This window comes from Strongylocentrotus purpuratus, unplaced genomic scaffold, assembly GCF_000002235.5.
Source record: "Strongylocentrotus purpuratus isolate Spur 01 unplaced genomic scaffold, Spur_5.0 spur5_scaffold_17, whole genome shotgun sequence".
NCBI lineage: Eukaryota > Metazoa > Echinodermata > Echinoidea > Camarodonta > Strongylocentrotidae > Strongylocentrotus > Strongylocentrotus purpuratus.
The window spans coordinates 12528740-12556426 of NW_022145602.1; the positions used below are offsets into that span (position 1 = coordinate 12528740).

A 27687-nucleotide genomic window follows, 5' to 3' on the forward strand; every position below is an offset into this window, starting at 1 on the left:
ACTGTACTAAATCAGATGGCAACATTCCACTCTTTCTTGTCAATGCGCTTTTATTAAAGTGCATATGTGCAGTATCGTGTACACGTTAAAGTGCACTCGCGGTAACAATTTAAGTCACAATGACATTTTCATATACATTTTCATCTCTGGACATGAGTAAGGGAAATACATGCATACAAGGTGAGAACATACATGTATCATGCTTATTACCAAAGTTGTTTATCATTTGTAAAAAAATGCCTTGTATAGGTAACAATGATTATATTGACAGGGCTTCTTTCGGGGTAAGACCACATTGCCCTCGTCTTCGACTTGGGGCAACATGATTTAAGCTTTGTCAATATGTCTGATGTACCACTCAAGCCCATATATAATATAAATGTTGCATGTCTTTTAAACTGAAGCATGAATAAAAACAGAACTTGATTAATTCACACAAGATACACAAGTCTTTTTGTTTGTTTTTTACATGCAAAAGAATAGCATGTAGGGAGGGGAATAAAGTGGCTGCGTGCAACAAATATCCTACATGTCCATGTACTCATTTGTTTGCATTTTATGAGAAACAGAAATGTAAAGAGCATTACACTTTAATACATTTATGTCATAAAAAACACTGTAGTTTACCCCATCATATTTTGAACGAGCCTTAAAAGGGCTCCCCAGATCTTTGGAATAAGAAGATTAAAATGATTACTTGTTCGCTGAATGGCGAGGGCGGGCATCCCCTTAAATCCGTCAACAACGGTGACCACACCGATGGTGTAGAGTGTGCTGGCATCGAGGTTCTCTACCAACACATTCAGATCATCATCTGGATAAACAGTCCGCTCTAAGACAAACACTGGAGGATTGCCATGTCTGACAAAAACCTCATAGCTGCGTTCAATCAGAATTTGAAAAAAACGATAATTATTATACACATACAAGGACGGTGTCCACAATTGCAAAGGCAACAATTGCTCCTGGTTTGATACCTTTACAAGTATGGGGTTAGGGTTAGGATTGCAATTGGGTTTTAGGTTTATAGGTTTAGGGTGAGGATTAGTGTTAGGTATAGTGTTGAAGTTAATACTGAAGTGGTGAATACCTAATACTGACCTAAACGCGAAGAGTTGCTTGGAGCTTGGATATAGTAAAATGTACAATTATATTCCTTTGCCTAAATAATCAATATAAATATCGAAATTGGAAGGGGAAAAATATGTTAATTATGATCATCGCAACTGATATTATGTGACATGTTGACCAATCGCACCCTTCTATCTGTAAGTAATATAACAGATAGTAACTCAAAGGGAGTGTTATATACATGCTTTGGACTGCAAGGGAGTTAGTTTTCCCTCGTTATCAAATTACATGACTAGCCCCTTGTAAAAATATAACTCCCTTCGGTGGTCAAAATTTGACCAAGCACCATACAACCACCAAACAGTCAAATGGTGTGATTTTCAATTAGAGCTCAATACAGGTGCATTAGGTGAGCACTGTAAAATTTCACTTTTTAACATTTTCTTAAAGATTATTCATTCCTATATCAAATTTTGAAAGCACCCAATAATCTACAAGATGAATTTTTTTGAGTTTTGTACACTTATGTTTGTCTGATCTTGAGGTTATTGTAGTACATTCTTTATGACCTTAGCTACTGGTCTCATAATCATTTTGATCCATAACTTCTGTGGAGCTGGATCACATATATAGATGTATACTACACTCAGCAACAAAAGAAAGTTGGCACTTTTCATTATTCAGATTTTCAAATAAATATTGCAATTTAACAATGAGTCTCTGAAAAAATACCAAAACTGATGAGCATTTCCATCTAGCTAAGTCAAGCTAAAACGATGAAAAATAAAAAAAAACAATCACAAGAAACAGGAAAGGAGTGGCATCCTGACCATGCTTATTAAACCATGCAGTCCTGACACTACAGCTGACATCCAGAGCTCAATTCTCCTTATTATTTCTCAATCTTTGTTTTCATTGTTGAACAAGAAAGTCTTACAGATGACATGTCGATTAACATTTGAACGGCTACATGCTCTCTTTTTGCAATGTGCTTCAGACCTTATAACGGTTAAATGAATGTGTCCATCCAAGCATGACAATTAAAAACTTCATCTTAATATTGTTGGTAGGGATTTAATTTTGCTTTCATTCGCTATATATTTATCATATTTTATTGATGTTTTTATGTGAACATTTTTGTAACAATAAAGATTGTCAACCTTTTTTTTTTAACACACCTGTGAAAGTTCCCCTCTGGTGGAAGCCAAGCGAAGGTCAGGCAAGTTTGGGTAGAGAAGATTACAGTCACATTCTGGGCTTCACTTGGACCTGGAAAAAATGGAGTTCATGATTTGTCAAAACTTATCTCCATACCACATTTGTTCTTTACAGCCCTACATGTATTACCCATTACATTTGTATTTCTATTTCCGGCAATCTGTTTATTACTTTGTTACTTTCACTCTTTCTCTCCTTCTCTAAGGCCTAAAAAACAAATTTGTATTACCCTTTAGGTGCCAAAACGTGGGTTGGTCGGTCAGAAACTTTCTTCTTTTTTTTTAACCTTTTTTTTTCCTCTCCCTCTTCGGGCTGATATTTCTCAGTTTTGAATGCTTTAATATTCTTTTCTCTCTAAAACACGGTAAAAAAAAATATAAAAAAATTAAAAGCCAACCGTAGAATTCAAGATTTTAGGGTTGGTCGCAAAGGGCAAAATTAGGCCTAGTTATAAAGCACTTTAGCCTTTAAAGAAAAATCCAACCTTAATAGACGTCTACCCAGAGAGAAACCAGGATTAGAAGAGAAGCATACGGGTAAAGGAAATCAGACAAATAATTAAAAAGTAATAAGTTTTAGAAAGTTGTAATCATTATGTATGGGCACTTTAAATTGGCTGAATCAATCACTGTGATGGAGTGTCAGAAAACTTTCTTATTCGTTTCAACACAATTACTACAATGTGAATTTTTCAAAATATATGAGAGTTATTTTCTTTTTAAAGGACCTAAACAAACATTCTACTCATAATAAATTTTGAGTAGTGCTCCAAGTGAATAGAAATGTAATGATATTTTTGTACATGACAAATGGAGGAGTTGTTCCTGACTGTATCCCAATCAAATGACCAAATAGCCAATTTGGGATTTGCATAGATTTAGTGATCACAAATTGTTCAAACATTCATAGCACCCTCATTATTAGTCAGATTTATTTCAAACTTTTGTCAATCTGTTTCTCTTACATTTAAGCTTTCATAGATATGGAGTTATTACAAATGTTGGACTGCCATTTAACTGACCAAAGTGCTTACAGTATTATTATCCTGGTCAGTGGAATCAATTACTTTTCTATACATTACAGTACACATTCTCCACTCCCTTGGAGGGCACTCCAGCTAGTCGCCTTTTTACGGGCACGCATAATATGCCAATCTAACCACAATAGGCGCGTCTTCATCATCTCGAGATTACCAAATAGCCCGCTATTTCTGATTTGGGAAATAATCCCGAAGTTACAAATTGCGTCTTCATCAGCTTGAGATTCGACCTCAAAACTTGAAACTCGTTCTGGTGAAGACGCACGGCACAAATAGCTGGATATTTTGCCAAATAGTGGGATATTTTGCAAACTATCCCAAGATATCTTGGGATGACAATCTCGACCAAATATCTCACTTATTGCTACTTCGGTCTATTGAAGAGGCAAATTAGCTGGATAGTTTGCGATCGGGATAGTTCAAACAGCTGGATCTCGAGATAATGAAGACAGGCCAAATAATGGCCTGCACATCCTCCTGGGTACCCAAATAACACATGAGTGGAGAGGAACAATGTAGATATGGGTCCAACCTTGCATTTCCAGTCAAGTGATTAAACCACTCAACTACAACACCTCTACGATAATTCAGGCTCGTTCAGATATGACGCAGCGAAATCACAGCAGTATTTTCATGACGACATGAAGTGTAATACACTTCACATTTCTGTGTCTTACAACACAGAGCTCAGTGAATATGTACAAATCCTTTGTTGCACACGATTGCCAGTCATTTACACGTTAAAAAAAAAAGCAGCATTTTTTGCGACAGTTTGCCGCGCCAAAACTGAACAAGCCATTATTGAGGATAAATGTTTGCAATCACAGTGGTAAACAGTGGTATCGACATTACTACATAAACTCTTTTGTGCGATTCTAAAAATTGAAAAATGCATTTACTCACACGTAGTCTGTGTAACACTATCAGTGATTGCGGTGCCGTTCACATAGAGCACTACAGTGTACTCCACTCCACTCATCAATCCATCGAATGTGTATTCTAACACAGACAGATCCAGCTCCCTGATGATGGGGGTGGAAGATTCGGGCGTGGCCACAAGTGTGAAACCGGTTGCAGTGGCCTGGGTAGTGTTTCCCCAGGTGAGGGAAATGCTGTCTGCCTGTACAGAGCCCACATTGAGTTTCTCCTTTTCAGGGCATGCTAAAATGAACAAAGAGAATAGATAATAATAATAATAATAATAATAGTAATTAGAAATATCGCAATTTGTATTGCAATGCACGCGGCGGTGGACGTGGCGTAACGCTGCTGAATCCAAAGTACCCCACCGGCATGTTGCCGGGGGATACAATAATAGTCTGAGGTTATACAAGACTTACTACATCCATGATGTCTCTAGTGCTTCACGGATATATGATTACCCCGGTATAGGATTCAGGCTTGCCGACACACAATGTATGCACATTCTTCACTCCCTGGGAGGCATTCCTGCCAGGTCCTATTTTACCAATGCTTACATCCTACTAGGTACCAGTTAAAACACCCGAGTGGAAAAAAGCAATGTAGGTACAAAGATGGAAATTATACTTCCTGAATTTCTAATTACAACAGTGTATTTTTTTCATTTTGAAATACAGAAGAAGGGTTTTCACATTGCCCACTGATAGCTCGATAGCTCAGTGGTCTTAAAATCAGGAATTCTTGTGTTCGATACCACGTCTACATGTACAAGCGCCCTTTGGGTAAGGCATTAATCCTCATTACCAAATCTCCCAGAGAGGACTTAAAGGCATCAGTCTATGCTTTCTTAGCAGTCAGGAAAAACCAATCAACCAAGATATTATACAAATAATGCACTGTTTTCAGTGTGTTAGCGCAAGGCCAGTGCACAAAGTTTAGTCAGTGTACATAGGTGATAATCAATGCATGCGCCCGCAGGGCAAGTGCGTTATCGATATCGCACTGACTAAACTGAGTGCACTAGAACTGCGCTAACACACGAGCGAAACAGTGCATTATTTGTTTATACTTTCATACAATATAGTCTAGACCTAGAGTATAATTAGATAAAGATCTAGGTTATATCTAACTAGATCTAGGTCTCTAATATTCTAGATCTAGATCTAGATATTGAAAATCATGCAAAAAATAAATTTGGCTGAATTGCGCGAAAGCAATATCAGCAGGTATCGAGCGTGTGTTATCAATTTTTGATGGGAGATGTTTTGCACGATGAGAAGAACTAATACACGCCCACGTGATGTCAATTGACCAATCGGATTGCTTACATTCGAGAACCCATCTTATAAAATCGTCTGATAACAATTCCTTCAAATTCTTTCAACTCAACATTCTAAACAGATGTGAAATATCCTGCTGTACTCACTTGTGCGTACGCTGGCTACATAGGGCTCGCTCCTGGCTGTCATTTGAAGAGTAACAAAGGATAACTGATATTCCTCGTTGGCTTGTAGAAGAGTCAGAGTGTACTCATTGCCTTCATCATGATTGAGCACAATTGGTGACGGGTTGGTGCAGGTGTCTGGGGCGTAACTGATCTCTATCCGGTCGTAGCAGCCAGAGGGCGCCGTCCAGCTAAAGGTGACCGCACTAGAGTTGATGAATTTCACGACGATGTTGCTTACTTGGTCAGGCACTGTTTGAAATTTTGGACAAAAACACAAACTTTGCAATAAATTATCTGCGATTGTCTACCTGTAGCAACACCTAATGGTGTCTGCTTGTTAGTCTCTGAATTGAATGGAATCAAATACATTGGGAAGTAATCAAATTTAAATGAGTGGAATGAAAATGGATAGAATTCAATCAAAGTGAATTGAATGAAATTAAATTGAAACTGAATTGACTCAAATTAAATTGAAACTGAATTGACTCAAAATGAAATTAATGAAGCCTCTTTTAATTGGATGGAATCAAACTGAAAAGAATGGAATCAATCTATTATTACCATCAATATTATATTTCAATTATTATCATTATTAATACTATGACTACTGTTTTATCATCATCAACTTTATTACTAGTATTATTATCATTATCATCATTATTAATATTATCATTGTTAGTAGTATAATATCATTATTATTATAATATTATTATTATTACTAGCAGGACCCGCGGAAATCCGCGGGATTCTAGAGGGGGGCGGGAGGTGTAAATAGATATATAGAGACTGTCTAAATTAAAACCACTTAGAACTTTATTTGCCATTCAGGCCATTGAAAAAATATACATGTTTAGCGTCCCCGCCCGCTTCCTTTTTGGGGGCCGCCTCCTATTTTTTTTTTTTGAAATTTTTTTGAAATTTTTTATTTTTTAATTTTTTTTTGAAAGAAAAAAAACAGCGTCCCCGCCCGCTTCCTTTTTTGGGGCCGCCTCCTATTCTTTTTTTTTGTTTTTTGTTTTTTTTTAAAGAAAGAAAAAAAAACATGAAAAGCACTGCTAAAATGTATTTCTGATTTTAAATAGGAAAAAAAAAATTGTCGGCCACCATCTTGAAAAATAGCCCGATAGCAGGAAAAATGTACGGAGCGGCCATTTTGAAAGAAAAAAAAAAGAAAAAGGCCTCCTCCTTCCCATTTTTCGAAAAAACAGGACGCTAAACATGTTTTGTTTTTTAATTTGGCCATATATAAAAAAAATTTAAAAAAACGATCCAACTGTACCGGTAGTTATTCTTTAAGCCACTGGAACTGCGTAGAGTTCCGTAGTGTGGCGTACCGACTACGCAGAAATTAGGCTGCGTATTAATGGGAAAATAGTCCCTGCGTAGGTTATGTGTAGGATGGCGTACAGGTTTGCTTATGGTTGCTTACTGTGTGGAAAGCTTTTACTGCTTTGTCGATCTGGCGTAGGGTAGCGTACTGTTGCGTAGGCATGTAGCGTAGTGTTGCGTAAAAAGGCGTACTTTCTGCGTCAAGTTTCTACGCCGAAAGTACGCAAAAAAAATAAACATGTTGAATTGTTTTCGTTCATCTTGCGTACCCCTTTTCGTCCCTCAGCATATAGTAACGTAGGCCAGCGTAGTTGGTACGCAACACTACGCAACTCTACGTATTGACCCCACGCCAATTAGTGACCCGCAAGTGTCACAAATAAAGTATTAAAAATATGCTCATCTGACCCTAATTAAACGCCTAAACCCCCTGAGCTTTCGGGGTTTATGGCCCCTTGAAACCCGTGGACCCCACACCTATATTATATATACACTCAACTCGCTGCGATCTGATCTCTCCCCCCCCCCCCCCCCCCCCAACTTTGAAGAACGTAACCCCCGAGCTTTTGGGGGTTTATGGCCCCTTGAAACCTGTGGACCCCTCGCCTATATTAATATATACACTCAACTCAGGACCCACGGAAATCCGCAAGATTCTAGAGGGGGGCGCAGGCAAAAAATTAAGTTTTTCATCTCGGGGGCTCTATTTCAAATTTTCGAGAAATTTTCGGGGGCTACTTTTTCAACTTTCGGGGGCTCTTTTTTCTGGGCTACTTTTTCATTAATTCATTAAGGGATAGGCCTAGATCTACACTTTGTTGAGATTTGTTTAGTAGGCTAATGTTTCAGGCTTCCTACTTCATAATTGCCTTAATAAAAAAACATTTTTCTAGTTCAATAACTAAGTTTTCATGCATTGATTTGATGCAAGAACTGTAACATAATAGACCCTAGATTGTGATTATTTCTGACCATGAATTTCGATAATTTTTTTTTAAAGTAAAATTTTCACAAGAAAATCAGATGTACAGTCGTTTAAAAACGTAGACATTAGTAATAGACTACTAATTCTAAGCTCAGGTTTCGTAAATCTATTCACGAAACTATATTGAAATCGCGGCAATAATGATGCAAAAACCAACAGATAACAATTTCAAAGTGTCAAATCTCTTCAACTCGAATTCAACTCACACACTGGTGCATAACTGCAGCGTAACTCAGCTCATCTCACACACACTACACAGTGGCAATGCATATGCGTGTCAGTTGCGGTGATTTTGTCTGATTTTCTTTATTAATTTGAAGAAATGATTATCAAAATTACGTAAACATGGCGAGAACATCACAAAATAGGCTTTAATTTCATACCTCTATTTATGGAAACTTTATAATATTGCAGCAATCGTGAATTCGTGATGGAAATTGATTGCAGTTTCGCGATGTTTAGTGGTTCATGGTCTAGATTCAGCTTCTACCAAAACAAAATCGACCGCCAAAAACTCGAGCCCTACGCTCCGTCTCGATCTCGCAACTGCGAAAATGTACGTGTTTTGGCGTACTTGCGTGCGACATGGTAAGTCAGGTAAGGTATGGAATATGGTTCGAGTTTTTTTACGACCAATTTTTGTGTATACAATTTTATATGGATAGTCATCGGTCGTGTGTCTACGGATGTCATGTTGAATATCCATGAGGTATCTCTGTCGTCACGCATATCTTGCATTATGCATATCGCGTCTGTTTTCGCCCTGGACGTCGACACGGAGGAGGACCTGGGGCGGAGTATAGCCAATTCCACAGAGTAGACTCTCCCGCGGACGATGGCACCGGTCACCGGATCCCGAGGGCAGGGTTCAGGAGGAGATAGCCGCACCAACTTGGGTCGGCGATCTCATTAAAAAACAATAGAATACAAAGGCCGGCGGAGACGTCATGCCCCCCGCGGAGCCTTAGCGTATTATTATTATAGATAATATTATTATTATTGTAATATTATCACTATTGTAATATAATTATTATTATAATATTTTCATTATTATTATTATCATTACTAGTACTACTTCTACTACTATTTACTACTACTATCATTATTATGAAGTTAAACGCACCTGCTATAAACTCTGCATTATCTCCACCAATGCCGGAAATAGCATATCTGGCACCAGGCATAAGGTCATCAAATGTCGCCGCTCTAGAAGTCACTTCCTGTTCAGGTGGTTCTTCCGCCATGCAGCTTCCGATGGGCATGAGTCCGATGGGGGATTCAACCGATCCAGTCCCCCACCAGGTGAAGGATACAGACGTTGAAGTAAGGTCGCGGATATTGACCTCGTTTTCTTCGCCCTCGCCTTGTGGACATAGAAAGAATATACAGTTAAGAACTAAATTAGTCAATCCTTACAAAGCTTTGTCATTGAAAAATTGATTTTTCCCAATTCATGTTTCTTGAGAATGTGAGATATCAATGCTTACATCTAAAAGTATTCAAAAAAGGCCCTAATTCAACCAGTTCACCTTTCATTCTTGAGATACCAAAAACGAAAAAAAATATCAAATTTACAACAGGTATAAATAATTTAGTAATTTAGCTGTATGTACATGAATAAAGTACATCATGAATCAGGTTTAAATCTTTATAATAATAATAAAATACTTTTCTTGTAATCAGCATATCACATTATGATATAACTTCTCTATGCACTTCCAAAGGACATTGGATATTATTACCCTGGCTTTGGCTACGGCAACCATAGTGCTATGTGTATTCAAGATACATGGACGTAGTAGTATAACGCAGTGGAATTTTTGTTTATTTAAAGTATATTATGCTTCACATTTCCATATTTTATAACACATACCAGTAGCAGAGGTAACAAGTAGGACCTTCGTTGCACATTTGCCATGCATTTACAGGAAGAAAAAAGTCTTTGGGGGCTTGTTTTGGGCGGTTTTACTGCATCATATCCTTCACTGTTACTAAAACCTTGGTAGCAGAGAGGCTTGCCAAAAAGCGAAGCTCAGAGAGGACCTGTTTTTTTTAATTGTTATTTAGAGGAGCTCTGTTTTGGAGAGAACAAGTTTGAAATTCATCTAAGTACTGTTTTTCTGTTTCCTAGCTGGAATTCTGCTCATTGCCCTCCAGATAATAGCAAATTGGGACTACAAAATCATTGGAATATTCAACAAATTTTTAGACTTGATGGAAAGTCTATTAAAAAAAATGTACAGGTTAGGGGCTTCTTTTTTGCGGTTTACTGCATCTTATCTGAATGAGGCTTCACTGTTAATTAAAAAAAGAGCTAAATGTACAGAACATGTACCTGTTGTAACATTGGCAGATTCTGGGTCACTCTCAATGTAGGTGCCTTCTTTCCCCATGATCGACCTAATACTGACATTATACATCTGGTTAAACTGAAGTCCAGTGATGGTCAATTCTTCTTCATCCGGCCCTAATTCTATGGGCGAGCTCTGGTCTCCGTCGGCTGGTGAGTACGATACGAGATATCCCCGGTACAGGCCAACAGATGGTGCTCTCCACAGCAGCCGGATGCTAGTTGATGAATCTGTCTGTACTTGGTACATTGCAACCATTTCAGGCTCTGCACATGATGAGAATACATGTATTTCATCAGATAAGATGCCAGCAGTTGGGAGTCAATTTTTTCATTTCATTTTGATTTTTTCACTTCCAACAAAATACAATACATAATAACGAATTCAATGTAAAATGCATACAAAACATAGTTACATTTGAAAAAAATAAATCTTAATAGAAATCTATACATTTGAGGAAGACAAATATTGAATTTTTTAATTTAACTGCATTTATATTTTGAGGAAATGGAGAGGTCCACTGAAAAGCAGAGCTTGTAAATTGTGTACCCCTCAGATAATAATAAACATCATGAATTCAATTTTGATGGTAGAAAAAATATTCAAGGAAAACAGTCATCAGCAAATAAATTGCTTTAGAAGAAGAAAAAAAAACAGAGACTCTGATAAAATTGAGTTTGAGGAAAATCGGACAATATAAAGATCACAATTTATGGAGACAAATTGGCAACACTGTGATGAGGCTGGGATGTCATAGGCTCCCTATTTTATAAATTGTGACATAAGATTTTAATATCCTACATTTCTCATTTTCCCCCATGAACCTGATTTGTTTGTGGCTTTGCCCAAGTAGTATTTAGGACACAATGTTATTTTATGTATCGATCAATACAATGGAAGTATATTTCTTTCATAAACTCACAAAAATGTGATAGTTTTTGTTCAAAATAATTTCAAAGACTTATCAAAAAGATCTGTATTTTGGTGTGTGTGTTTTTTGTGTTAAACTCACTTGTTCGGCGGATGATAGTGTCTACTAAAGTAGCCTGGCCACTTAACGTGACAGTCTCAAGGTTGAACGTGACAAGATCTCCTGGTACTAGGTCTGTGACTGAATGGCCGTAATCAATGCTGGTAGACATGGCGTTTTTGGGGATGGGGATTGAATCAGACACCATCGAGAAGTACGAGAGTCTGAACGTCTGGAAGGAGTCGACATCGAGCATCTCTGTTTCCGTTGACCACAAAACGAAGATCTGATTGGTCTCAATGTTTGTAGCAACAAGAATTTCCTCATCTAGAAAATATACGGTGAGATCAATGGATGATACGTATTAGAGTACCCTGTATATTGTACCATTTCACCCAAATAACATTAACAGAGGAGTCTTATATAAGAGCCCATGTCGGGCACATTGCCACACCTGGCGCTCCGTTGTTATGACCCTCGCTTTAGCACGGCTGCCATTACAGCACTCGAGCATTCTTGGGAATTAATTCCTTACAGGTATTCATTCACCTCACATGTGTGGAGTGTGGCAAATGTAAATGAAAGACTTGCCACAGGACATCTTTGGTGCCGCGAGAGGGATTTGAACCGTGTACCTTGTGGTGCAGAGACTTATCGAATGGACCACATCTTTTATTGCAAACCTGACCTTATGCCTGATTAGTACTGTGCTACGGTACTCAGAATATAAGATGACCACCAGTACCAGTTTTGTTAATCTGTTTCTGTTTATCGTTGGATATGACAAAATATCTATATCATTATATTTTAAAGCTTTATCATCATACTTTTAAGCTATGATGAAAAAGGGGGGGGGGGGAATCTATTATACGCCCTGTTTTCAAATACCTAATACATGTACATGCACATTTATTAGGGAATAGCTTGATGTATCCTGATGATATACATATAAATATCTGTGTTTTTTTGTGATTGATCAATATCAAAGAGTTAAATTTCAAACACAGGTCTGAATTTTATTCTCACCAGTGGTGGCTGTTGTTGAGATCGCATCACCCTCTAGCCGTTGTCCACTGCTTCCACTATAAGCAAACACCTGGATGTTGTAAGTAGTATAACTTTGGAGATTGTACAGGAGATGCTCCCGCGTGTCTGGTTCAAGCAAGATGGGACCGCCGGCGGAATTAGGAGAGAAGGAGAGCTCGTAACCGTCAAACTCTCCCTGGGGTGGGGAGAGGAGGACTCTAATCTCATCGGAACCAAGAGCAGTAGCGTTGAGGGACTCTGGAGGGTTCGGTTCTGGGAAGTAATAACATATCAAAAATGATTATCAACCCACATTTAATGCTAATTTCTCTTGTCATAATACCAAAAACCTGCAATTTACTCTTTACCCGTTATGGACATGAACCCCAAGACCACCAAATTGTACAGAGAATATTGTACATGCAAATGTGAGCTTTGATTCTTTTTACGTAAGTGTGGAAGAATAACATAGAAAAAATGTCTCCTGAAAATATAACAAGATATAGCTGATTCAGAAGTGATTTGACTCATCTTTCACGCCACATGTTTGTGTAGTCCCACACATTCCAATGTTGAGTGTATATGAATTTCAGCAAATATGAATCAACTTCATATCATTTTGCTAATTCCAAAGCCCCATAGTTAGTATACACCAATTCTTATATACAACATAATCAACTTTTCCCATAGCTGCTAACATTTGAAAATAAGAATTAGGAATTTTTAGCATGGTAAACTGCCGCATAAAAACAATGCCAGGGTCTTTTTTGCATGTAAATGAATGGCAACTGAGTGCAACAAAGATCCTGCGCATATTCACTGAGCTCTGTGTTACTACAGTATTGAAGGTCATATCTGAACAAAGCTTTACTTGTTTGCGTGAAAATGACATCCTCCATTGTCCCGTCGTTGTATTCTACGTAGACCACATATCTCCTGCCGGGTACCAGCCCCTCGAAGGTGTAGAACAGCGGGCACGTCTGGTTGGTTGGGAGACACATGGGCGTGTCACCTCGTAGGGTGCTGCAGAGTTCCTTCAGACACACTTGTTGACCGTTGGTGGCAGCATCCAGCCAGATGACCTGAAGGTTGGTGTTGTTGGTGCTGGAGACGTGGGGTTCGTTGTTGTCGTATTGACCTGTTGGAAGGTTTAGCATTCAAGATCCAGATTCAAGAAGTAAGTTTTATTGTCAATATATACATGTAGTTAATAGAAACATGACGTCCATAGGGTTACATACACTGTACAACATAGACATATGCAAATTAATGGTTTAAAAACTGAGAAACTGTGGAGGAAGTGGTAATGAGAAGTAAATTGAGATGGATGGGTCATGTGTTGAGAAGGGAAGATGATGAACGTGTGGAATCTGGAGGTGGATTGCATAAGAGAGATAGGAAGATAAAGCAGTAAGGTTGGTCTAAATGAGGAGGACGATTGAGACAAGAAGAAGTGAAGAGAGGGAGTGTCATCACCACACAAAAGTCAGTAAGTGGGAAAATGCTGACTTAATTTATAGACCTCTCTACCTCCAGTCCTCCGCTTATATAAAAAACAGTTCAATGTTTAAAAAAAAATGAAACTGACCTTTTATTCTGAGTATCGTTAAATTTACCTTCCAAACCTTTATGCCCCCCTCCAATTTTAAATTATTTCATACATTTTTTGTCTTTATATTGTGTTTATCGCTGTATTTTGTGATATCTTTAACTCATAAATGCTCAACAATATAAATAACATAAATTATAATATTCAGGGAACTTTTTATACAAAGCCACCATGGGCTTTTCCTTTGTTCTCCAATTTCATTTGAGCTATTGTGTTAACTGACCATTCCTTGTATGTACATGTATATATACTTGTATGTTTATTTGCACTTGCTGTGTTTTTTATGAAAATGAAATAAAAAAACTAACTTGAATTTGAACTTAAAAAAATAACCCAGATAGTAGATGTAGGAATACAAGTGTACATGTAAGCCTTTTGGTCCTGATATGCTAAAAATAGATATCTATATCTAATATAATTGCCATCTCTACGAAAATCTAAATTGCACGAAGATAACATAGTGTGCGGGGGGCTTAACTTATTCTTGCACAAGGAAAAAATGTAACCCCTGGCTTACGTGTTGTAATCGAGATTGACTGTGCAGAATCACTTGTCTGTTCACCAAACCCATCAGCTGCATCCAAAACAGTCTCTACCTCGAAAACATACTCCGTGTTGGGTCTCAGACACCCCTGGCTGTACGTCAGGTCCGAGCTGTTATTCGGAATCGTGGATATAAGTTCTCTTCTGAAAGAGAAAGGGGCATAGTACATCCTGTAGGATGAGAAGGTTGTGTTGGTAGGGGCCCACTCAAAGGACAGGCTGAAAGGTCCTACGCTGGTCAGGATTGGTGGCTGTGGGGTTTCAGGATCTGTAAATTTAAAAAAATGATAAGAATCGTCACTATCATGTAATTTTTGGTTAGGCAGGAATTTCCAAATACCAAGTCCCTCTGACAGGATGTATTAAACTGTAGGTCACCTGGTGACTTATCTTTAAGAGTGCTTCACTAGAGCAAGACGAGATTAGACATCACTATCATCAGAGTACTATTCCATCTGGTAAGGCAGCGATCTTCAATTACCAAGCCCCTTTGAGGTATGAAACTTTCAATAAATCTAAGCGCTCTGCAAAACTTTCCAATATTTCATGCATGCCAAAAAAAATTGCTTTACAGCAGGTTCTAATGGAGCACTGGTGAAGGACTTCAAAAACAAATATCCTTTTTATTAAATTTGTGAATTTTGCAAATGATCTGGAGACAGGAATTTGGAGGTGAATGTGTGTCACAAAGAAGAATTATATGCAAGCAAAAATGTAAACATTATTTTAAAGGCAGTATTTGCTATATGTACATGCTTTGTATTTCATTAAAATCATCTTTCGCAACGACATAACAGTTGCCTTCTCAGTCAAATGCGCACAGCTATTAAAGACAACGTAAGCAGCGGATATGCGTATGGAAGCATTGGTGATTCAATAGGATATGCCTTTACAGAATATCCTATTTCACGTAGCTCTAAACAGCAAAACGGTGGCAAGAAAAGACATATAGAGAACGAAAAAGGCATGATAATAATCAGTAATGTCAGTGAGTTAAAAATTCTTATTTCATACATTTCATGAAAGTTTTGGTCATATCAGGTCTAATCAAAGTTATATTACAGCTCCATATAATTACTGTATGGCCTACATGTACACACAGTGAATCAAATTGCCAAGACTGTCATAGCCCCCACACGGGTTGTTTTATTTTCATTTGTCATGACTTTCCAGAACTTTCTGGAAAGAATTTTCATTTTCCATGACTATGGAAACCCTGAAGTAATATATGCAATAATGTATAAAATATTGTAGATCATAAACAACCGTTATGTAACACCTTTACCCAAAGTTACAAGGCACTGTCCCTTTCATCTAATGACAAATTAAGAAGAATTGTAGAGGTTTGTATTCAGTGTTTTGTTTTAAGAAGTGAAGTGAAGTAGTATTTCTTAAAGTGCAGGGAGTTTGTTCTATGCACGCCGAGCAATGCATTGAAAGGATTTGATGTCGTAACTTAAAAATAAATATATCAGTATTATGATAACCATCAAATATAATAGAAAAGTGAAAGAGCAAGCTTGGATAAACATGTACTTACTTGTTCGAACAGAATTATTTGCCACCACAAATGCAAAAGTGGAATCGTAGATAGTGAAAACATAAATCTGTGATGACTTCACACCTTCTGTTATGATGAGCATGTTGCCATCGGGACTCGGGGCAGAAAGTGTGTTCTCAGTTCCTATCATGATAAATGGCGTATACGGCGGTGAACCACTGTCCGGCCAAATGGCAGTCATAGATGAAGAAGTCACATCTACAAAGACGAGCTCCCCGGTCGTCAAATTATCTATGGATCAAATGTAGTTTAATATACAAGATAAACGCTACTTTGTCTCCAGTATGATACTGCCTACATGTTCAAAGTATATTCTATAATCACCCTAAATCTAAAAAAGTTTATCCTTACATAATTATATATACTAGATTGAAGTTATCGCAGTAACAAGATATTTTCTGGAAATTTTTTACACTGTAAAAACTCTGTGACCTTTGACCAATTACACAAAATTAGTCAAATTAAAGTCACGCAATACTCTGTTATGGATGAACAATTTTTATTTTTATATGATATAATTTTTGCAAAGACAGGTCAAGCAGTATGTCATGAAGGCAACATTTATATTACTACGTGTACAATCTTAGAGGAGGTCATGTATTTGAATTTTATGACTTGAAATTATCAATATTTGAGAAAAAATTATTTAAAAAATGCTTTTCGGAACACAATGGCTTTGGAACATTACTCATTTCCTGTCTTGATCAGCTCCATGACAACCCTATTACCATTAGCATAGATTAATCTTTCACCAGAAACAGATAAATAATCTTGAAGTCTTTGGTATATCGACTCAAAGATGTGGCACAGAGGGATTCTCTGTGTGGCATAAAAAGAGTTAAAGTGGGTATGATTAAAGATATGATGCGGTAAACCCCCACATTAAACCCCTAGGTTTTCTTTATCGTGTAAATTAATTGCAACTGCGCCCAACAGAGGTTCTCTGCGTATTTACTGAGCTCTGTGTCACAAGATACAGAAATATGATGCATATTACAGTTTACGTCAACATGAAAAAATGCTGCGGTTTTGCTGCATCATATCTGGACGAGCCTTAACCCTAATGAGGCGGCGGGGGGGGGGGGGGGATTATGGCCCCCTCCCTAAGATCTCGGCCTTGAAACGGCCGATAGCAACAAAAATTTGAATGCAAGTCTAGGGAAATGTATAGAATATTATGGTATTTTCATTTTTTTTTTGAAAAATTCACTCATTTGTATATTTATGGTAAATTATGCAAATAAGGTCATCAAATTCACATTTGTATCCTTTAATCATATATTCTCCATATTTAAACATTCGTTTTCACTATATATACTTTTTAGACCATTTGGAATAATAATACCAAAACAAGAATTTGAAGACCCCCCAAAACAAACACCTAAACTATAAACAAGACCAAATAACCAATGTTTTATCTCTTTTTTGAAAAAATGATATTTCCATATGTTTTGTACACAAATCATTAAAATTAGCAATTTTCGGGTTGACATGCAAAGACAAAAGTTCATGTGACTTTGTAACGGTATGTCTGATTTTCGAAAAATTTGTTTCTAAAGATGCGCAAGACGCGAACAAAAATAGTCACCAAGTGGCTGGGTGTCATCCTTGTACGTTCCTGAACAATCAGAAAAATCGCAGAGGGGGGGGGGCATAATGTCCCTCGGTCTGATTAGGGTTAAGAAGGACATTCTTACCAGTTATGACCTGGAACTCAATCGGATCGCTTATTTGCTGATATAGCCCAGTGCCACTGATAGCCACAATAGACACATTGTAGTCCGTGCCTGGCAGGAGGTTCGTAACCTCGATGAAGTTCTGATCCGTGTCGAGGGTTGGGTTTATTGTCACCCTGTAGAAGGTGACGATGCCACTTGGTGTTTCCCATTGGAGACGGACAGACGTGACACCAGCAGATGGTGAGCTGCCATCGACAGGGGGCAACGGTTCTGCAATTGTTAAAGTACAAAAAAGAACATTATAAAAGTGTCAGAAAGACACATACACATAGCTACACACTCTATGATCTTGACTTTATTGCAGAGAAAATATGTACACAGTATGCCATAAATAGCATTTCATGTCTATTTTTTAGCAACTGGTAAAAGAGAAGAAAACAATTGCATCCAGCTGTTGGTTAAGATCCGTCATTGAAGAGAAATAGTTCTGTAAAAATTGCAGTACAAACAAAAAAAATTACATGTGTCAAAAGTGTCTAATACCATAAGTGGCTTAGGGCAGTTGGGCTAAAGCCAGGATAATAATACCATTAGTAATTTGTAGGCACCTTGAGCATCCCCTGTTGTGCTTTAAACCTCAATGTACAGTTTAAATTAAAAGCTGTGATTAAAAGAATATAGTATTTTGGGAGCTGCACATACAGGTGGTCTGTATATTTCTGAGACTTAAGTTTTAACAATTCTACACTACAACTAAGAACCTGAGCAATTAGCGCCTTATAGACAATCAACAGAATCTTGAATAGTATTCTGTGAAATAATGGTAGCCAGTGTAGAACTCTCACCAGAAGGGTGATCCATCAGAATTTGGAGCAACCACGAATCAGTTTTGTACAAGTGTTATTAAACATACAGGGTGGTATTCTCGAAAGTGGACTAACTTTAGTCCATGGTTTAATCCACTAAGTATGGAATGCCAAATGTCCATGAATATGTTTTGAATAATTTAATCTGTCACTAAATCAAAATAAAATGTAATAACATAATTAATAAACAACAATATAACTATGATATAATTATGTTATCATGGTAATTTAGAGACATATCAATTCATTCAAAAATATATTCATATGGACAGTTGGCAGTCCATACTTAGTCGGTGGATTAAACCATGGACTAAGGTTCGTCCACTTTCGAGAATACCACCCACAGTTATTATTATTATGAAACAGGGCGCTAAAATCACTAGAGGTTGATATCCATGCCTTCTATGGTGGGTGTCATGGTGTACTACTGGTATGTTTATTAATGTTATTGTTATTATTATGATCAGTAGTTATATCAAATAATAGTAGTAGTAGTAGTAGTAGTAGTAGTAAGAGTAAGGTAAAGAATAATAGTAGTAGCATCATTATGATCATCATTAATTAGTATAATCAAAATAATAGTTCTAGAAGTAGTAGAAGTAGTAGCAGGAGTACGAGTTTTAATAGTAGTCGTAGAAGTAGTAGAAGTAGTAGTAGTCATAATAGTAGTGGGAGTAGCAGTAGTTGTAGTAGTAGTAGTGGTAGTAGTAGTAGTAGTTGTACTAGTAGGGACAAGAGCGTGGACTGCCGCGTGTGACATTGTGTTAAGGCACTGGGCCGTGCCCGGCAGTGCCTTAAAAGGACGTCACATTACCTTAAAAGGATGTCACACATGGCGGTCCACGCTCTCGTCGTGTAAATCTTACAGTCCCTATTAGGAGGAAACAGGGCCCTAGAACTACTGACTTACTTGCTCTTTCTGTGAGGGTGAACGTGACGTCCGTGCCTTCGATGGTGGAGGTGATGGTGTATAGCTGTCCAGGGATGACATTGCTGTAGACTCCCGTCAGACTATCCTCGTTGAAGCTGATCACAGGGCCAGGTGGCTCTACCGCAAAGGCATAAGCCTCGAATCCTTCCAGGGCACTGGCGTTACCCACAACGAAGGGGATCTCATTGACAGTTACATTCGTGGGAGATACTTCCCCAGCTTCCAGGGACTCTGTCGGTGAGAAGGAGAAATTCAAAATGAAAACGCATACATGTAGGACTTACATGAATCGGATAAGTGTCAGAATTTCATTCTCCATCCTCAGCCTGAAATTGACAAAATAATTCATTCTTACATACTCTCTGGTTACATACAAATAATGTTAAATCCTGATTGATTAAAGATTGCGAACGACAATGGGAAGATGACAATTTTTTTTTAAAGGAAAGCATTAAGCCTGCTGATGTATAAATGCAAGAACTTGTAGTCGTGTACGACTAAATGCAATTTGTTACTTTTTGAATTACCGGTACTTGTTTTGGTATTTAATGTCTATCTATCCAACTTATCTGTATAATGTTACAATTTAAAAAACATTTCTAGATTTGCAATTCCAAATATGTCTTAGAATACAATCCTTAATGTTCTACATTACTATGTAAAGCTCATAAGGACTTTTACGAGTATCATGCTCTATCTTAGAATTTAATAGAAAGATTAAACAAGAGCTTAGGTTAGAAATTATTATTACTATTATCATTGAAATTATTATTATAATTTTCATCACTATTATTATTGTTATCATTACTATTATTATCATTGATATAATTATCATTGTTATCATTATTACTATTACTCTTAATAGTGTTATTCTTAATGTTATTGTTCATATTGTAACATGAACATAAACATTGACTGAAAAGATGGATGATGAAAAATTATCAATTAACTGTCATACATGTACGTAAATATTTACATCACAAGATAATTGTATCTGTACCAGTGCTTATTTGATGTCATTTTTGATGGAATATTTGTTTGTCTTTTGATAATGCAGACTGATGTGTTGTCAAGGCCAAATAATTTTTTTAGTAACTCTCAATACCAAAAATCAAGAAAACTTTTTACACCATGGACATAATCTTGAACAATGAAGTTTTCACCTCAAAATGCAGTGGTGGAATTTTGAAATCGCATAAACAAAGGTTTTGTTGTCTGTGTACTGTTTCACATTACACACGTTTGGGATTTTTTTTGTGAAAGGTAGCATTTGAAGGCTTGTGAATAACAAAATACTAAATTTTAATATTTCTCAATATTTTTAGTTGTTTTTGTTAATGAATTTGTATTGCTGTCATAGACACAGATGTTTTGTGCTAGTTGCATGTTTCATTTTATCATAATCACAGTTACTTGTATGGGCAGACATAGGTACTCTAGCCATACTCACTAGTGACAGCGTTTTGAATACAGGGCACGGCCCCAAACTGCTGAGGAAAGTTGTCTGTGTCATCAGCTGCCAACCATGAATTGACTGCCAGTGTGAGTTCGGTTTCAGGTGGGACCCTGATCTTAACCACTTCTGGGTCGTCTGTGGGAGGAACTGCCTCTTCTTGCACAAGGTCACCTTGTGAATCGGTGACGGTCACCTGGTAGCCATCGTTACTGCCAGGGGCTAAGGCTGACCAAGTAAAAGTGTAGCCTGAAGACGTGGTCTCCACGGAACAATTTTCAATTGAAGGAGGATCTGAACGAACATAAATTTGTTAGAGATACACGATGTAAATACGTGGCCATTTTCATAACCCTGTATAGCCTAGGAGCCGCCCCCCTATCCCCTCTACATTTTTTGCGATAATTTGTTAATGCCAAAAATCTTGCACTGAAATTTTTTTACTCTTTTCTTTCGAGTCTTGCGTATCTTTAGAAACAAATCTTAAGAAATTGAACCTACCGTTACAAATTAATGTGACATTTTGTCTTTGCATGTCAGCCCGAAAATCGCTCATTTTCATGTTTTGTACAAAACATATGAAAATATTATTTTTCCACAAAAAAAAAAAGATCAAATGTTGGTAATTTAGTCTTGTTTAGGGGTCAAAATAGTTGAATTATAGTTTGTTTTGTTTTCCCCTTGAATAAAAAGAAAGTTTTTTGGGAAAAAATAATAGCATCTAACAAAATTTCCCCCCCCCCCCTTTTTAATAAGAAAATTGGGGGAAAATAGGGAAATTAAGGGAAAATAGGGGTAAAATCTGGAAGAAAAAAAAATTGGTATAAAAAAAATATTAAAAAAAACAGGAAAAAACTATTTAAAAAGGGAAACCAATTTAAATCGGGTAATTATCAGGCCTGATAAAAATATATCAAAGACAATGAAATACATAGGTGAAAAACAAAGAAATACATAAGAAATTATCAAAACAATAGATAACATAAGGAATAACCTGGCTCTTCCAAATTTGTTGATTTTATTAGTATTCCAAATGGAAAACGAATATTTAAATATGAAGAATATATGATTTATAGGTAAAAATTTGAATTGTATTATTTCAAAGGTAAAGACCAGTATTGGAAACGCCCCAATTTCAAAAAATGAAATAGAAGCTCTTATTACCAATCATGTGAAAGAATATGTTTTGACTAATACATGATGATAACAAATTTGCCGGGAAACCGCCTACTAATTGAGATATTTGGTAAATTACTTTATCTATTGGTCTGTGAGAGATAAAAGCATGTGTGTGTATAGTCCCATATACATCTTTCTGTGTACAGTGCTTGTAACTTTACAAAGACTGGGCCAAATTTCTTATCATTTTGATGATTCCAGAACCTTGCAGTTCACACCAATACTTATATGCTAGATGATCAACCTTTTCTGATCCATTCCACAACGTTTCTTTCACAATGCAATCGCATGACCATGTCTGGTCTTTATCTTTAATTGCATAAATATATAAATGAGTGAATTTTTCAAAAAATTAAAATTACCCTATACACTTCACTTGACATGTATGCATATTTTTGCAGCGATCGGCCATGTCAAGGATGAGGAGGGGGAGGGGCGCTTATTCTTCAGACCCTTTGGAATAATACAACCAAAGCAAAATTGGAAGAGCCAGGTTATTCCTTATGTTATCTATTGTTTCTATAATTCTTTTTGTGAATTTCCTTGTTTCTTTAACTTACTGGTATGTATTTTATTGTTTTTGTTGTATCATTACATTTATAATCATAGTTCAACTATTTTGACCCCTAAAATAAACACCTAAACTATAAAAAGAGACCAAATAACAAATTTTTTATCTCTTTTTGGAAAAATGATATTTCCATATGTTTTGTACACAAATCACAAAATGAGCGATTTTTGGGCTAACATGCAAAGAAAAAAGGTCACGTAACCTTGTAACGATACATCTGATTTTCCAAAAAAATTGTTTCAAGAGATGCGCAAGACTCAAAAGAAAAAAGTAATAAATTTCAGCTTAAGACCTTTTTTGCTTAAAAAAATTATTGTGATAAATGTAGCGAGTGAAGCTTTAGAAGCTATTTGGGCTTAACGCTATTCAGTCCTATTAATATGTTCCATTCAAAACAAAGAGCTTCTTGAGCTCTTTTGATTGATGCTAGATTTGTCACAACTATTTCTGGAGTCATCAGTAAGTTAATGATATTTAGCAAGTGAGCAATTTCCTTGGAATCGCCGATTTATAATGGCTTACCTGTTCTGATGAGAATTGATACATCGTCTGGCATGGTGAAGCGATAAATTGTGACGGGTTCCAGACCACTGACCTCAAGCACGTTAGAGCTGAAGCAGCCGTCGTACACGTATGTGGCATTGAGGACATAACCACTGGGCATCAAACGTTCCATGGTGATATTGGCCGGTCCACTCACTGTCCAGGCCAAGATGACACTATCTGGTGTCTGGTCCAAAACCGTGAAGCGACCATCAGGAATCCCCACTGCATAACGATATTTTAGTACATGTTATAGTATTAATAATGATAACAAAATAATGATCATAATAATGGTAATTATAATAATGATAATAATAATAATAGTAATAGTACTAATGATAAATTACTTCTATTATTATCTTTAATATTAATAGTCGTAAGAGTAATAATACTACTAATAATAATAGCAATGATAATAATTACAAAAATAATTTAAATAATTGTAAACAAATACTTAAAGTAATGAATATAATAGTAATAATGATAATTAATAATAATATTAATAATTTATAATACTGATAACAATAATAGTAATAATATTGATAATAATGCAAACTAATACTATAAACCTAATAATATTAATATTTTACATTTAATACAGGATATACAATGTAACACATGATGCAAATACTTCAGTTTTCAGTGTAATACAATGTTATTATTACACTTAATTCTATCACCAAATATCAAGAGATTTCATATTTTTGAATGAAACATGTGGTGAAAATTCATATATTATACAAGATACATTGCAAGGGAAAATAAAGGAAAAAACATTTCTATTTGTGTTTTACCGCTCAGGCTATGAATGAAATATATGAATGCTAAAATAATTCTTGATGATAGTCTGAGTTTTGGGAATGACCAAAATAGTTGTCAAAAATAAAACATATACAAATATAAATGTACCTTGCTGAATGAATTTGACCAAAAAATATAAAACTCACGAGTCGTCACTTCCAGAGTAACTTCTACACTGGTTTCAGCTAGTTCCGATCCAGCCCATGCTACAACACTGATTCTGTACTCAACACTGGGTCGAAGGTCATCGATGACGAAGGTCTTTGCATTTCCTGGAACTCTGTGTTCCTCTTCGCAAACACAGTGGTCTTGAGTAGCATCCATGCATTGAATGGTGATGATGTACTCATCTAGAATGCCGTTGCCAGGCTGGAGACCTAATGCGATGCTGGACTCCGTCATGTTAAGAACAGTAATTTCAGGCATGCTAGGACCTATAAAATAAGATATAATAATAATGATACTACTATGTACTAATCCTAAAATCTGAACTCAACGCCAAGAACAAGATCAAGGCAATAAACACACCTGTATGACAATTTATATCTTAAAAGAAATTAATTGTATTCTTAAAATATCTAAATTATTTTTAAAAGCATTAAGGATATGTATCCTAATCTTTGCATAGGCATGACAATTTAATGAAATTATACTGTAGAAAAAAAATCATATTAATAATTATTGTATTACAGCATGTAAACACATTTTATTTTTAAACAGGCCATGTACGGTATCAGAAATTGTGATCTGCTTTTACAAAAGTTTTCGACAGTGTTTGACCTTGGATCAACATGTCTATTGTGGAAAATTGTTCATCGCCTATAAAGACATTGTATACTTCAATTGAGAAATGTATTTAATAATAGAATGGTGTAAGGACAAACATCTATAGAAAAGGGATATGCAACATTAACAACACAAGGTCTTCTATCCGTTCATCCTAGTGTTATCGGTTATGCTTACAAGGAAAACTGGTTCTTTGTGGCATCAGCTCCTGCATTCTTTGATCTCGTACCATTAATATTTAGGAAGATACGTTTCCTCTAATCTAATATAATATGCCATACCATTATGTGTTGTCATTACCCCCCCCCCCCCCCCTCGCCCATAGTTGGCATCTGTTTGAAATCAAAAGCTATTCTATAAAACGAACAATTAAAATAACTTCCTTTTTCTTCATTTATAAACTATGCATTATGAAATATAATTCTTGTACCGGTATATCTTTGTAGTAATAGCATTGCACCTTTGTTTTTCAGTGTTTTTTATGTGTGTTTTGTATATTGGTTCCAATTGCATCTCGTGACATATCATGTAAACTGGGTGGAAAGTGACGCTTTACAATTTTGATATCTTTGGATGCCCTTGTGCATGTATCATCAGCAGAAAAATTGAATATACAAATTTACCGGTGCTCACGGTAAATTTTGATAAATTTCAAAGAGCGCCTATGGCCGTACAATGGTAGCTGCGACCATGAAAATCTCAGAATTAGTTGTGATATATAATTTCCAAACGGGAATTGCTAATCGGTCGATTTTTGTCAAAAAACATTGTTTTACAGCTTAATTAAATTAACACGATCGCGGTTTACTGCGCCATATCTTAACAAGCCATAAGCAGTGTTTCTTGCGATTATCACCACTCTCAAAACACCTATACATGTGATCTACATCATGTATAGTAATGAGCGATTCAATTCAATTCAATTTATTATTTGATAAAACAATCACATACGATATATATACATTGAGAATTGTACTGGATCATTAGCACCGATAAAGCTGAAGACTTGAGGGAAGTGGGTGGACCCATGACATAAATGACAAATGTGGAAAATACAATCATCAAAATTCACAATATAACAAAATGCAAGACGTAAACAAGACATTACGAACTAAAACACAACCATAATACCGAACATAATTTATATGGTATTTGTATGCATCAGGGAAGTCATTTATAACATTATAAAACTTGTCAACATAACAAATGAAATCAAATCAAATGCCACGATTTCAGTAGCTTATACCAGTTATTGAATCAAGTTATATTTAAATATATCACTAACAGAACACAATAGATCCCAATAAATGCAAACAGTATGTAAACTTACGTAATCTGAATTGGATAGGGAGTATTTCGGCGGTTGAAATGGTACCATTGTACAGCTGACCGGGGAGCAAGTTAGTGATGAAAACTGTATGATCAGTTTCGTAACTACTCATCCAATCCCCGTTAGGGGATAGTGTCACATCGGAATCATCGAAAGCTCCTATGCTATACACGATGGCCGTCTCATTGCGATCAATCTCAAATATCATTGGTGAAACAGGAACATCTGGAGAAAAAGCATAACGAAACAAATTAATCATTAATTAATATTCTATCCAAATAGACGTGGGGGGGGGGATGTTTCACAAGGACTAAGATAGACTTTAAGTTGAACTTAACTATGGCAGGCAATTCATGCCACTGGTTGCTCTCACCATAATGATCTTTAGATGATATTTGTTCCTTCAATAAGGAATTATCAAAAAATGTGAATTCTGTAGATTTGTGACCATGATTTGTATGTCCTTTGAGAGACCAATGCCAGTAAATGGTGAGAGCAAACAGTGGCATGAACGGCCATAGTCCAATTTAAAGTCGATTGTAGTCTTTGTGAAACACTCACCTGCTTGCATGCATGTTTCTCTCGCTTCTCTCAATAACCTCTTGTTAACTGTTATTTCATTCCACAGGTTTGAATAATGGCATCTTTATGGATGGAATCCACTTTGCATACAATAGTCGTTGCTATGTCCGGCAATCCTCTGGCTAGCTTTCTAGTTGTCAAGAGAATCTTTGTTTTTATAGGTATGCATAAAATATGCAGCTAACTGGACTATCTCTAATATTCTACTGAAATGCAAACCCCTCACAGAGTTTAATCCTTTATCTCAAATTGAATTTGAAGTTTAATAGTCTGTGGTCTAAATTGTCTCTGTGTTAAAGACCCTGTGTCGGGTTTAACTGAATTACATGTAGATGAATACGGACCAATGTGTACAGATAGCCAAGTGATGATACACAATATTCTTAGAGATAATCTTGCATTCTGTGAATGGAGGAAAACAAAATTTCATAGATTCATACCAAAATTGCTGTTGACTGACTGTTCAATAATACACATTTTTATACTCATTTGACTAAAAAACTAAGCCAATGCTTTTCTTGCTCCAAGCTTGCCACTTCATGTAGATTATGCTTGAAAGAAAAGAATGTTTCAAGAGAACATCATCTTATATCACTGGTACTATACAGTATGATGTCCTTCCACATCACATCATGAATCTTAAAGGCATCGTTTAACAATGTTAAATCTGAGATGCACAGCCCTATACGTGCTACCAGTGTCTGTGATATGGTGTAATATTGAAGCCCTAAAAATAATCGTGCTTCAAAATGATCAAGAAGTGCCTCAAAAAAGTAAAGTTCTTTGAGTGACCAGCTTTACCATACTCGTTTTCCCCAATAGACTGTAGTGTTATGAAAACCGTTTGGCAAACGCAAAATTTGGTTTCAATTTCCAATCAAAAATATCTTGATAAT

At 36.4% G+C, this 27687-nt stretch overlaps 1 protein-coding gene across 1 annotated transcript in view; it reads right to left on the reverse strand.

Annotated features, from left to right (window-relative positions):
• The window catches only part of LOC100889066, a 172693-nt gene that overhangs the window by 98841 nt on the left and 46165 nt on the right, over window positions 1-27687 (reverse strand). Inside the window, exons 22-38 of the mRNA XM_030988179.1 lie at window positions 26210-26434; window positions 24240-24527; window positions 23272-23517; window positions 20997-21293; window positions 19526-19777; window positions 17768-18019; window positions 16050-16301; window positions 14484-14777; window positions 13229-13495; window positions 12358-12630; window positions 11374-11658; window positions 10346-10627; window positions 9134-9373; window positions 5676-5945; window positions 4232-4489; window positions 2250-2340; window positions 698-879 (exon numbers count right to left, since the gene is read on the reverse strand). Of these exons, the coding sequence (XP_030844039.1) occupies window positions 698-879; window positions 2250-2340; window positions 4232-4489; window positions 5676-5945; window positions 9134-9373; window positions 10346-10627; window positions 11374-11658; window positions 12358-12630; window positions 13229-13495; window positions 14484-14777; window positions 16050-16301; window positions 17768-18019; window positions 19526-19777; window positions 20997-21293; window positions 23272-23517; window positions 24240-24527; window positions 26210-26434 (4254 nt within the window). The remainder of the gene's footprint in view (window positions 1-697; window positions 880-2249; window positions 2341-4231; window positions 4490-5675; window positions 5946-9133; window positions 9374-10345; window positions 10628-11373; window positions 11659-12357; window positions 12631-13228; window positions 13496-14483; window positions 14778-16049; window positions 16302-17767; window positions 18020-19525; window positions 19778-20996; window positions 21294-23271; window positions 23518-24239; window positions 24528-26209; window positions 26435-27687) is intronic.